This window comes from Chinchilla lanigera, unplaced genomic scaffold (genome assembly GCF_000276665.1).
Source record: "Chinchilla lanigera isolate Chin_1 unplaced genomic scaffold, ChiLan1.0 scaffold00019, whole genome shotgun sequence".
Taxonomy (NCBI): Eukaryota; Metazoa; Chordata; class Mammalia; order Rodentia; family Chinchillidae; genus Chinchilla; species Chinchilla lanigera.
The window spans coordinates 23,294,357-23,307,200 of NW_004955420.1; the positions used below are offsets into that span (position 1 = coordinate 23,294,357).

Sequence of the window (12,844 nt, forward strand, 5' to 3'; positions counted from 1 at the left end):
GACTCGCTGCCGCTGCCGCCCGACTTGGAGTCCCCGGCCTTCGGGTCCTTCTCCTTGCGCCGGTCGCTGCCGCTGCGGTTGGAGCCGCTACTCCGACTGCCTGTTGGGGACGCAGGGCCGAGGTGGGCTCTCAGCGCGGGCGGGGAGCCTGGGCGGCCCGGGGCTCCCCCTGTGCAGGTCCCCCATACCTTCACTGTGCTGACTGCTGGCGCTGCCCCCGCCGTAGCTGTAGCCCAGCTCCGGGAAGCCGGGGTGCGGGTTGTAGGGGTGCGGGGGCGGCGGGTATTGGTAGGGGAAAGCCATCGGCCAAGGAGCGGCCCCCGGGTGAGGCAGCGGGGCCAGCGTGTCCTGGTCAGAAGCACCGCTGGAGCCGTCGTGGTCGTGGAGGGACAGGTTGGCCATGTCTGCAGAGGAGCGCTGGGTGAGTTGTGGGAGAAGGCCCCAGCCTAGGCCGGGCGGTATGCAATGGTGGTCGTTTCTGGCCAGAACGGGAGGGAGGAGGCACAGCACCGGCCCAAGAGCCCAGCCTTTCTGAGACCCCCTTAGACCCCACCAGAGATACAGAATGCGAGACCCTCCAGGAAGGTCCAGTCATCCTGTCAGACCTCAGCCAATCTCCACACCCGACTCCCAGGCCCTCCAGGCCCGGGTCAAGCTTGCGGCCCTCCCTCCTCCCTCCTCAGTGCACTGAAGAGGGGCAAAGCTCTTACTCTCCCGCCTTCTCTAGTTCACCCAGAGGGTGCCAGGCCAGGGAATGGGGAAGGCTGAATTGAACACCAGGCGGCCTCTAGGAACTGCACATGGGGACTCAGGAAGACACCAGAAATTCTAACTCATTAAGGGCAGGGCTGCCCCTGCCAATGCTGGGACTACCTGGCAGGGACTCTTAAGAGGCCACCAGGTCCCTCTACCTGCCTGGGATGGCCCCTGCTCACACACCACCTGTACCAGGCCCCAGAGCTCTGAGAGCTGGAACTGCCCCAGAGTGGAGGGAAGCGCCAGCCTGCCTGACTCATGCCTGGAGAGCTGGCGATGACCTTAGCCTGCGGGCTGTGGCCCTGGGAGTGACTGTGTGGTCCTTCTTCCCTGTGAGACTGCCACATTCCCAGCTGAGGACTCTGGCCTGCGAGAAGGAAGAGATCACCCTGATCTGGGTCTCAGACGGTCTGCGGTCACAGGGAGAAGACCCAGGTGGACCCATGGAAGAAAGTATCTTCTGAACAAAGATCATAGCCGCCTTGGAATTTTTAGGTGTCCTAGAGGTCTGGGGCCTGGGCTGACTTCTACTAATGATGACAATTGTACACATTTCATTGAGTTAAGAAGCTATTGATTGTAACATGTACTCCAATTTCACAAATTCTGAAATGTGAAAAAAGTGTGTATCTCATTAATATATGAACGGGCAGTTTTTATAGAGCACTTACTGTGGTCCACATACTGTACTAAGCATTCTATAAACTGTTCTCAAGACAGCCCTGGGAGGGAGGCTCCACTTTTACCTCCATCTCACAGACCAAGAAGCTGACCACGGACAGGGCACATCCCTTACTCATGTTCACTCGGTAGGGGTAGAGCTAGGATTTGAACCTAGAACTGTGAACCTTCGCGGTCCTATGCATGTATCGCTACCCCATGGGGCCATGCGGAAACTGCCAAGGGCCAGGAGCACCCTTCACCCAGACTGTGTTCTACAGGATCAGCCATTCTAGTCCCTAGAACCCAATTTGAGGCATTTTAGGAGTCCGCCTTAGAAACCAGACAGTACCACTGGGCTGAGAAGGCTCCCTCGGGCAGACATGATGCTGGGCGTGGGCTGAAGCACAGAACGGCTTGGGCCGGGGATACAGCTCAGTGACACAGTGCCTTCCTAGCAGGGAATGGCTATCCTGTTCTGAGGACTCCCCATGCCAAGGGTTGTGCCCAGGCTGAGGAGCAGCAGGGAGGCGCACTGCAGACCTCTTCTGCTTAACACCCTCACTGGCACTTTCCAGACTCCTTGGCACAACTTGCAGTCTTCTGTGACTTGGCCCTGGCAGCGTCTTCAGCTTCTTCCTGTGACGTTGATGGCCCACCCTCGGGGGTCTGAGCAGGACCTGTAGTATCTGGCCAGTCTCAGGTCCTGCCCTGGAGGGACCCACTTGGTTCAAGGACCAGAGGCAGGCACTCTGTTCAGCTTTGCTGAGGCAATGGTTCTATGGCACCAAATACCCAGGGCAGCGCCAGGCACTGAAAAGAGCAAGAGCTCTGGAGCCAGAGAGACCCGCATCCAAGGCACAACTCCTCTTCTCTGGGACTGTGTTCTGCAGGATCAGCCATTCCAGTCCCTAGAACCCAATCTGAGGCATTTGGGATGTGGGACCTGGGGTAGACTATCTCATACCTCATTCCTCTCAGGAATAAAGAGTAAACCTCTCTACCCCCAGGGATTGCAAGGATCGAGTGAGATGACACTTTGGAACTATCAGCACCATGGCAGGCACAGAGGGTGCGCTCAGAGAATGGCAGGCTCCAAAGGGAGATGTGGGGCAGGTGGAGTCTAGGCTGGACTGTTTCCACTATAGAACTCTCAAAGCTAAGCCGGGCCCCCAGCGCTGCTGTGCCTCACCCCGCTTCCCCAGAATCTGCCGCCACATCCCTGGCACCTCCCCACGCCCCACCAGCAGACAAGTTAAGAGTGGGGAGGCACGTACTGCCACAGAGGTCACCGAAGATATAGTAGCACTGCTCAGAGAAGGTGATCTTGTTGACAGTGTGGCGGATGAAGCCGGCTTTTAGCAGGTTGCTGGCATACTTGCGGGCCTCCCGCCGGTCAGTGAAGCCTTCCACATTGTGGTACAGCCAGTCCACCACATCTGAGCCTGGGGAGAAGGCTGCCGGGTGAATGGGAGGCTCCCCGATCTGGGTTCCTCTGGCCTCTCAGAAGCTCAAAGGAGTGGGCCCAGGGAGTTCTCTAGTCCCTCTAAGCCAGCGAGCCCTGTCCCCTCACTCCCCACCCTGTCCTTCATCCCACCATGGGGCTCTCTCACCGATGAAGGCATTGGGAATGGTAATCTTGAGCCACATGCGGTCTCGGACCTCCAGCCCTGATTCAGGGGAGGCCATGGCTTTTACGATGGCGGCCATGTCACTGTGGATGGATAGGTGGAAGTCATCTAGGCCTGGGGGTGGAGGCAGAATGGTGAGGCAGGCAGGGGCTTTAGAGTTCGGGAGACAAGAGTTTAGATCCAGCTCTGGTGTGCAGTAACGGTGGGCCCAATGCTGGACAAATTACTGACTTTTTTGACACTCAGTTTTCTTCTCTGTAAAAATGGGCAATTTAATATTTACAAGGGTTTTTTTTGTTTTTGGTTTTTTTTTGGTCTCTTTGAGACAGGATCTCGCTATGCAGTTCAAGCTGGCCTTGAGCTCACTTTGTAGCCCAGGTTGTCCTCGAACTCACAACAATCCTCCTGCCTCAGCCTCCTGAATGCTGGGGTTACAGGTGTGTGCCACCACGCCTGGCATAAGTTTACAAGGGTATTTGAAGAAAGAATTAGTAAGGTAAGTGGAAGTGCTTAGCACAGTGTATGTGTGCAGGTTATGAAAATAAAAATGGCAGTGTTTTACTGAGCGCTTACTTTATGCCACACACTGGTATATGTCACTGGTACCCTCTTATTAAGCTCACTGGAACCTGGTGAAGTATATATTGAGAGTCCCATTTCAGTAGAGGAAACTGAGGCTCCCTGGATGCTCAGTACCAGGTCAGCAGCGAACAGTGCACAGTGGGGATTGAGTGTGCGCTGAGGGGAGCTGCGGCGTGAGGTGGCTGGAATGAGCGGTTCCCTCTCCGGCCCTCCTGTGGGCTCTATCCCCCACCTGGCCTTGTCTGCTGGGCCCAGGGCTGGACACTCACGCTCTGTGTCAGGGATGGAGCTGGTGATGGAGGAGCTGGTAGAGGTGATGGTGCTCAGGGAGGGGCTCATGCCGTAGGCAGGGAAGGTGCCCGTCATGGCTGCAGTGTGGGAGACCCAGGCCGCAGGGTCAATGGGCCGGATGGGCTCACCTGCAGGGAGGATGCACAGTCATAGGCCACCCACACCAACAGGTAGGTGTAAGAGCTCGGGCTGACACGGAAGAAACAAGGGACAGGGCTCACGTCTGCAAGCACCAATTTCAGGAGTAAATGCCCCATCTACTTACTTCTGGGCAACGTGAAGCAACCACGTGGACTTGGGTCCCAGCACTTGGCTACAGTCAGGGTGATGGGCCTGAAAACAAGGTTGTCCTGGTGAGGGAAGGATGGTTGGAGGCCAGCCCCAGCCCCTGGCCTGACAGATCAAATGCCTGCCCCAGCCTTCCCCGGGCCCCATTCCCTCCGTACCCCGGTTTGTGCACAATCTCCCGCAGTACCCGGACAGCGTCGTCATTACTCATGTTTTCAAAGTTGATCTCGTTCACCTGAGAGAGGATCAGGTGTGGGATAATGGGCTGAAGCGGGGAGAGGGGCAAGGGAGCTGGGCCGGGAGTCAGGAAGTCTCCTCCAGAGGGCACCGGCCCCTCCTCCCTCCCCAGCCACACCACACCCAGGGAGGCAATACCTGTAAGAGCATATCTCCTGGCTCGATGCGTCCATCGGCAGCCACGGCCCCGCCCTTCATGATAGAACCAATGTAGATCCCTCCGTCGCCACGCTCGTTGCTTTGGCCCACAATGGAGATGCCCAAGAAGTTATACTTTTCTACAGGGAGTAATTTAGCACCTTGAGCAGGGCAGAGTCCCTGCCCAGATCCCCATCTGCTTATTAGAAAAGGGTGGAGGGGGACAAGAGCTGACCTCTACTGAACCTGAGCCAGGCGCTGTGCACACACCGCCTGAGTATGCTTTCCTGTAACTCCTGCTGGTTGTGACACGGCGACACTCAGTCCCGCTTTAGAGAGCAGGAAAGTGACGTTTGGTGATTTTTTTTTTTCTTTTGGTGTTTTTGGGACAGGGTCTCATCATGTATTTCAGACTAACTTTAAACTCAATACGTAACCCAGGGTGGCCTCGAACTCGCAGCAATCCTCCTGCCTCAGCCTCCTGAGTGCTGGAATCAGGGGCATGCATAACCATGCCTGGCTTTGAAGTTTAGTGAATTTAAATGACTGTCTAGGTCAGTAAAAGGCAGAGCCAGGATTTAATATCAGATTTAATTTTCCAACGTGGGTTTTTTTTTACCACATGCAGGTCTCTCCTAAAGAGTCCCTAGGGCAGTGGTGAAGAACCTATGGCATGAGTGCTATTTTTTTTTTTAAAGAGAAAAAGTGTTAATGTATGAATTGTTTTTTTTCTAAACTAAAACCTCAGTTCAGATTTAACTGCAGTGTTGGCACTTCACAAGAAATAAGTGGGTTTTAGATGGCACCTTGGGCACTCGTTTCTGAAATGTTTGCCACCACTGCTCTGGGGCAGAAATCAGAGAGCAAAGATACAATGGCTAAAGAAGGCGAGGAGCGGGGCACTCCGAACTTCTCCCAAGGAGCCTTTCCGGGTGCACCTCCTGCCTCCGCAGCCCCCTGTGCTGTGTGTCACAGCCACAGACCACAGACAAGTGGTCACAGTTTGTCAGTAGTTTATTCAAGAGGCTCCTTGCGGGCAGGGAACAGGCCCTATCTTGGCCTCCCAGGACCCCTCTCACCCGCCCATGGCATCCCGGGGGTGCTCACACTCACCCATGTTGAGAGTGACGGTGATGATGTTGAGCGACATGGTGGAGTCTGTGATGCTGCTGAAGGACGAGGACTGGAAGAGACCGAGCCCTGAGTGGCAGGAGTGGAGGGACTCACTGCTGCCTCTTGGTTCCTCCTCTGCCCCCCCCCCCACCCGCTACGGTTCTCAACACCGAACCAGAGGGCAGGGCTCCGAGGAAGAACAGGCCATGGTCCTGCGGGGGGAAGGTCCCCTGATCTACCCACACCCGTCCCAGGCAGCCCAGGCCCATACCCGCTCAATCCGTGAGACCTTCTGCTTCCGCCGCCGCCGCTTGTGCCTTCTCATCAGGCGGGAGGCGCTGCTCTGCTCTGTGGAGCTGCTGAACCTGCGGGGCCCACAGTCGTTCCCCACCAGGCTGGCCCAGCCCTACCCCAGGAGAGGCACTGCAGGGCCCACGTCCCCAGCCCAGAGCCCGAGTCCCTGCCCGGGCGCAGCATCCTGTTTGCTGGCTTCTCAGAGGCCAGCTGCCCCACGGTACCCATAAGACTGAAGCCCCACCTGCTGGTGGAATCATCCTCATCGGAGTCGAAGAAGCTGGTGGTCTCCAGCTCGCTGCTCATGAGGGTGGATGAGCTATCGTAACCGCCTGGCTCTCGCCGACGCTCCGCCTTTGCGGTTCCATTTAACCGCGTTGCTACAGAGGACAGAGGCATCTGGGGTCACACAGTGCCCAATGCATGCGAGGACAAGGGAGGAGAGAGGGCCAGGGGCATTCAGAGCTCAGGAACTGAGGGAGAAGGGGGCTGGCTGGAAGAGGGGTGGAGACACACCGTGCTCTGGGCCATCCCTCCGGCGTGGCCGCTCCCGCTGAGCAGACACCAAGGAATCTGTCTCTGTGTCATTGTCCAGGTTCTCCTGGCTGCCCCCACCGGCATGAGGGCTGCAGGGAAGAGAGGACTTGGCAGGGGAGGGGGCAGGCTGGGGGCTCCCTCCCCCAGCCTTGGGCTGAGAGGATGCCTCCCTCCCCCACGGGCTGCCTGACCCTCAGGTCACACTCACTGGAAAGATGGGGGTCGGGAGTCCCCAATGCCTCCCGTGCGCTCCATAGGTGGGGGCAGTTCCGAGGGGTTGTCAGCACAGAAGGGGGCCGGCTCTGGGTGCGAGCCTTCTGCTGACACCAGCTGGTGGAGAGAAAACGAGTGGGTACTGTGTCATGGGGGCACCGAGGAGAGGGGGGCAGCGGAGGTGAGGAGCGGCTCCTTGCCCAGGTGTGGGGGGCTGGGAGGCATGGGTTGGTGAAGCAGCGAGGGCAGGCAACAGGGGTCAGTAGTCCTAGACAAAGGTCACCAAGTGACAGCAGGTGTCTCGATGAGCACAGGAGAGCTTTATCTCCACTGCGTGTTTCGGTCTCTCCCCTCCTACTACTCTGCCACTTTTCATTCAAGATTAAAAATCTGGGGTAAGAAGTGGTTCAGTCAAAAAACTAAAGGAAGATCCAGCTACTGAAACCCAAAAGCCCCAGCTGCAAGCTCAGCGATGCCTTTCTGGCTCCAGCAGCAGGATGCAGGTGAATGAGGCTGGAGAGCTCCTTACCCAGGACACCACACGGCCATTGAAGCAGGGTAGCTTGGCATTGTCATCGGAGATCTCCTCCTTCACCACTCTGCAGGGAAGGGGGTGTCAGAGAACTTTCTGGTGTGAAACTGGAGGGGCTGCACAGCCCCAACAGTCCTCCACCCTCAGCTGGGACCAAGCAACCAGGACAAGAATGTTCAAATGGTAGCAGAGGAGGAGGGGACCCAGGGACAGCCCTTACCACCAGCCTTGCACGTGAGCCAGCCACCTTCCTGGGCATGCTCTCCATCATCAGTTGCTCGCCAATTCCAAGGGACAGACTGCTGCCCCATGCACCCCTAGCCCCCCCCCCCCAGGGTACTTTATTCAGCCCCAACATGGCTCTCCCAGGCTGGACTCTCTCTTTCCTTCTGAACCCCAAGTTGGGAAAAAGTGCACAATTATTATTGCTCTTCCCTTCTCACGGGAAATTAGGAAGAAGGGGAGAAGGCACTGACTGAACATCTTCCACATGCCGTGATGATAACAGTGACATTTATACTCTCATTTATTGAGCAAGCGTAATGGGTCGAGCACTATGCTACACTGTACTTGTATCATTTCGTTTCATAGTCACAACAGTGCTACAAGGCAGAGACAGATGGGAAAACAGGCTTAACAGGTTCAGTAATTCACCTAAGCTCATACCACTAGCGAGTGAAGAGCCAGCATCTGAACCGTGGTCAGCCTGACACTAAAGTGTATATCCTTACGTAGTATACGATCTTCCACCCCCTTGGTTTGCAGATATATGCTTCCCACTAGCCTCATGGGGTGGGGAGAATCAGCTGCATTTCATGAATGAGGCAACTGACAAGCATTCCATAACTTGTCCAGGGTCACATAGCTAGTAGACGGCAGAGCTAGAAATCAACTCCAGTCGTGTCTGACTCCAAACCCCATACTCTTTCCACTGTACGTCGCATTCTTTCCGATATGCTGACACGGGTAAAGCGGGTCAGGCTGGGTGCCGGGGGGACAGGGATGTGGGCCATGAGGGTGTGGAATGTGGTCATGGCACGTAGTTTGCTCGAGGGAACGCAGTAAGACAAGAAGTCTGACACTGACTATGCTTTGGGGCCAGGGAAGGGAATGGAAAAGCTGGAGGATTGTGAGACTGTCAAATACCCCAGGGGCACACTGCTGGGAAGCCCTGACCATGGGTGACAAAGTGAATGACACAGGTCTAGAGTTCTGACCAGAGGGGAAACAGCAAGGGAGGAGGCTGGGAAGCCCTAGCGTCCTTGTTCTGACAGCAGCTTCTGCCCAGTCAGGAACGTGCTTGGCTCCTGGTGATGCTCACATTCTTGGACTCACAGCCAAATTCACAGGCCAAGCCGGCCCTCCTCCTTCCCGTCCAGCTCTGGCTCCCACCGCTTCCAACCCCACAGCGACCCTGAGAAAACAGCCCAAGTCGTCACCTCAGGCTCATGATGGCAGAAAGCCTAGAGCCAGAACGGGCTGGAGAGACACAAGAGAGGCGGCTCAGACGCACCAGCCAGTCTGGCCACAGGGTACCCTGGGCTTGCAGCCCTGCACAGGAGCCAGGGTTCCCAGGCAAAGGGACGCACGGGCCACATGGCATAGACTACACACTGCTCTGGACAGTGTGTCTCTGTGGCGGGAAGCTGCTGCTAAATCCCCTCCCACCCCTGGCAGGCCCCGCCGAACTGCTCCACACTACAGATGTTTGCTGTTTCTGGGGGTCACCAACAGGTCACCGAGACTGCTAACTCACAACGATCAGCTGATCTTCAGCAGCCCTGGACGACTTCAGGCAGGCTGTACCCTTCCGTGGTAAAGCGGAATGGCTCAGGGTTCCAACAGCAGTCTCTCTCTCCTATCTTAGAGAAGTCTTGTAACTTCTCCAGCCTTTTTTTGTGTGTGTGTCTTTCTGAGACAGGGCTTCACTATGCAGGTTTTTTTGTTTTTGTTTTTGGTACGGGGAATCGAACTCAGGACCTTGCGCTTGCCAGGCACGCGCTTATGCCACTGAGCTCTATTCCCGGCCCTCACTATGCAGTTTAGGGTGGCCCTGAACTCAGTAGCTCAGGCTGGCCTCGAATTTGCAGCAATCCCTGTCTCAGCCTCCTGAGTGCTGGGCTTACAGGCGTCTGCCACCACGCCCGGCCTGTCGCACTCTGTAAATGAATTGTTAAATGCTTGCCAAAGTCTAGGCACACTTTTACCAACTTTTGGTGAGACCCATGCTCTTCTTATAACTAGGTCTAAGTTCCTAAGACCCAGACCAAACACATCTGCTCATCACTCATCATTCGTCCAATTTAAAAGCTTTTGCTGAAAGCCTAGTGAGTTTAGGTCCCAAGCTTGCCATGGCATGGACTCATGAAGTGTCAGGCATGGAGCCTGCCTTGCACTCTGAGAGAACATGACAGTGCACTGCAGGTGGGGAGGGGTTGGAGCCACAAGAGCAACAGCTATGGAGAGACATCTGCTGCATGTTACTTAGGTGTCAGGGTCTCCTTAGAGACCCTGGGTCAGGATGTAAGGACAGAGGGATAAAGCACCATGATGCTTTGCATGGAAAAAGTTCAACCTGGATAACAGGAAAATTTGGACCTGGAGGAGACATGGGAAGAAGACTGCTCCAAGTAGGAGGCCCAGAGGCAGGACAGTGACATGGACAGGGAATAAGTGACCTAACTTGTCACAGTGTTTCCTCCTGTAGCTGAGGCCACAGCAGCAGTGGCTACTTAGCTTTCCCATCTTAGTTCCACCCTCGCCTAGTGCTGAAGCTGTTAACCCTTCCTCTGTTACCAAAGTTTACAATAGGGAGACCACAGGGGACTGGGGCATCCTCAGGCTGAAGCTCAGAGGGTGAGGCTGAGAGACTGGAGGGATGGCAGCGTCCTCCTCCTCTGGGGATCATGGCTCTGGGCTTGGACAAACTCATCCCTATCACTTCCTCAGTTTGCTGAGGGTTACTATCTCCCTGGAGAGGAGCTCTGTAAGAGGTTGATAACAATCACACCTCCAACTGTGTGATTAAGGCTTTAGACTTTGGAGCCAGATTCTTGAAGTGAAACAAAGCTCTGTCACTTACTAGCTAGGTGATTTGGGGCAAGTAATTTAAGCTTTCTGCACTCTAGTTCTCTCAGTTGTAAAGTGGGGATATTACCACCTGTTTCACAGGGCTGTTATGAGGACTCAGTGAGCAAAGATTTGCAAAGCTTTTAGCTCAGTATCTGGCACAAAGTAAACACCAAAGCGTTTGTAAAATGAGTGAAATATACTGTATATATGGTCCTTGGCTATTAGTGCTCTGTGAAAAGACAGCCCTACCACCAGGTCATCTGCTCGTTTATCCCTCTGGGGATAAAATCAGTCAATCAATCTCTACCACTCCATTTTTAGCATTGTTCTTAACCCTGCCAACTCTGATTATTTTGCAAAGGGTGCTTCAAGTACCACTGATGTGTGCAAGATGGCTTCAGTGGCACATGACAAATGCTGCTTAGCTTGGTATGTATTTGTAACATTTTTATTTATTTATACTGGGGATCAAACCCAGGTCTTGGGCATGTAAGCAAGTGCTCTACCACTGAGCTATAGTCCCCAGACTTTTTTATTTTGAGACAGGATCTCACCAAGCTGCCCAGGCTGGCCTCATTCTTCTGCAGAAGGATCGCTGTGAGTTGGAAGCCAGCCTTAGTTACACAGTACGTTCAAGGACAGCAGGCACCACAAAGTGAGACCCTGTCTCAATCAATCAATCAATCAATAAATAAAAAATTTAAGATTCTTTTGACTCAGCCTCTGGAGGAGCTGAGATTGTAGATGCATACCACAGGGCCTGGCATTATAACACATTTTAGAAAGAAATATAAATAGAAAATCAGACCTGCGCTTGATTTGATATTATTAGTTGAGTTATGCTAAGAAGACAATGAGTAGACTGACATTAGAGTTAAAATATATGCAGTAAACAGACTTTCTTATAACTGTAGTTAGGCCTGACTCAACAGCCACCTTGGGAGAAGGAGAGGTGGCCCTGGGAGGTCTGCTTAGGAGAGAGGAGCAAGGTGAGGGACTAGACACAGACACAGACAGACTCTCCTCCCTCAAGGTAGCAGCAGATGGGACTCTGGCTGATTCTCCCCATTTTCCCCAGCCCATATCCTGAGGCAGTATCACAGTTCCTTCCCACCCTATTTTCTCTCTCCGGGCAGAAGCAGCCACCCGCAACCCCTTCCAGATGGATGCTCCTGAGAATCTGCCAATCAGGCTGTGACACCAGACAATCATCACCACCCTAGGAGTCTGCACACCAGGGCAGGCACAACAGCAGAATCCAGAGTACTGAGGATCTCCATAAGGTAGCACCCCCCCTGTACACACACGCACGCACACACACGTGCGATTTCATGGGCTCATCGATGCGGAGTTCCGGGACAGAAGGTGACAGCAAATATGCTAGGTGGAAGACAGAAGGGGCTTGCCTCCTGGGGCCAGGAGGGCTGGGGTCCTGGGAGAGGAGCCAGGCTGATGAACCCGAGCAAGGGAGGAGGAAAGGTCTACCCTCCCTGCTCTGGGCCTCAGCTGCAAAACAGTGCAGGCCTCAGGCTGGGGCTGGAGGGGCTGTCTGCAGGCCTGGAGGACCCGGCAAGGCCTTTCCCCACCACGGCCTCCAGGCCCAGCGCCCAGTTAGTGTGGGGGCCTCCCCCTCCCCCAGTCCCCTGGGAGCTGGGTGTGTGTGTGAGGGGATCAGCCAGGCTCCCCCTCCCAGGCCAGCTGCTACAGAACCTTCTGGCGGCAGCATTCCAGCCCCTCTTAAAGGGGCAGTGGCCACTTCCAAACTGCCTGTCCCAAGCCCTATATAGCTGGGTAGAAGGGAAGACCTCGCCAGCGACGGGAAAATGGAGAACACCAAGAGACTCTTCCTGGCTCTGCCATCCAGGCTAGAGGGTTCTCCCTGGGCCACCATCTGGAGGAAAAAGGTCCCAGTTCGGAGGGGAAATCAGCACCTAGATGAGTGGTGCTTCCTCTCGGGGTCAGACGCTCTGCTTCCTTGACAACACCGCGATCAGCCCACAGGGAAAAGGGGGTACAGCTAAATAAACACCAGGTCTGCAGACCCTAGCTTCCAGCGTGGCGCGGGGCACCCCAACTTCGCCTCTCTCCGTTCAAACTCCCAAGTATAGCCCGCAAATGCAGGACACTCCAAATATGGCTGAGCTGTGGAGCAGCCCCGGGCCAAACCCCCAGGTCTGCGCTGAAAAGGTGGCTCCTGGGAAGGAGGAGCGTCCGGGACTGTGGCTTTGGGACGGGGCGGAGGGGGTGTGTCTATGTGGGCCACTGTTCCCGGGGAGGCGAGGGAGGAGGGGTTCGCCTGGAAGGAACTCGGACTGCCTGGGGGTGGGGGCGAGCCCCAGAACTCTTAAACTGGGGGGCGGCAAGGAGAATGGAGAGTCCCCGGAGCGCTGGAACCCCAGCTCCCGAGGAAGCCCTGGGGAAGGGGCACCGGGCCGCGCGGCCCTGCGGGGAGGGAGACGCCAGCGCCCCGAGGGAGGTGCTCGGAGCGGGGCCGGGGCGC

At 55.5% G+C, this 12,844-nt stretch overlaps 1 protein-coding gene across 1 annotated transcript in view; it reads right to left on the bottom strand.

Annotated features, from left to right (window-relative positions):
• Dvl3 (dishevelled segment polarity protein 3) overlaps window positions 1-7,339 on the bottom strand; it is a gene marked incomplete at its 5' end in the record, with an annotated part of 10,046 nt that extends 2,707 nt beyond the window's left edge. Inside the window, 14 exon segments of the mRNA XM_013513361.1 lie at window positions 1-100; window positions 189-404; window positions 2,694-2,861; window positions 3,030-3,161; window positions 3,899-4,048; window positions 4,186-4,253; window positions 4,367-4,443; window positions 4,584-4,723; window positions 5,697-5,766; window positions 5,968-6,061; window positions 6,235-6,370; window positions 6,507-6,616; window positions 6,736-6,857; window positions 7,270-7,339. Of these exon segments, the coding sequence (XP_013368815.1) occupies window positions 1-100; window positions 189-404; window positions 2,694-2,861; window positions 3,030-3,161; window positions 3,899-4,048; window positions 4,186-4,253; window positions 4,367-4,443; window positions 4,584-4,723; window positions 5,697-5,766; window positions 5,968-6,061; window positions 6,235-6,370; window positions 6,507-6,616; window positions 6,736-6,857; window positions 7,270-7,339 (1,653 nt within the window).
• Between the last annotated feature and the right edge of the window lie 5,505 nt (window positions 7,340-12,844).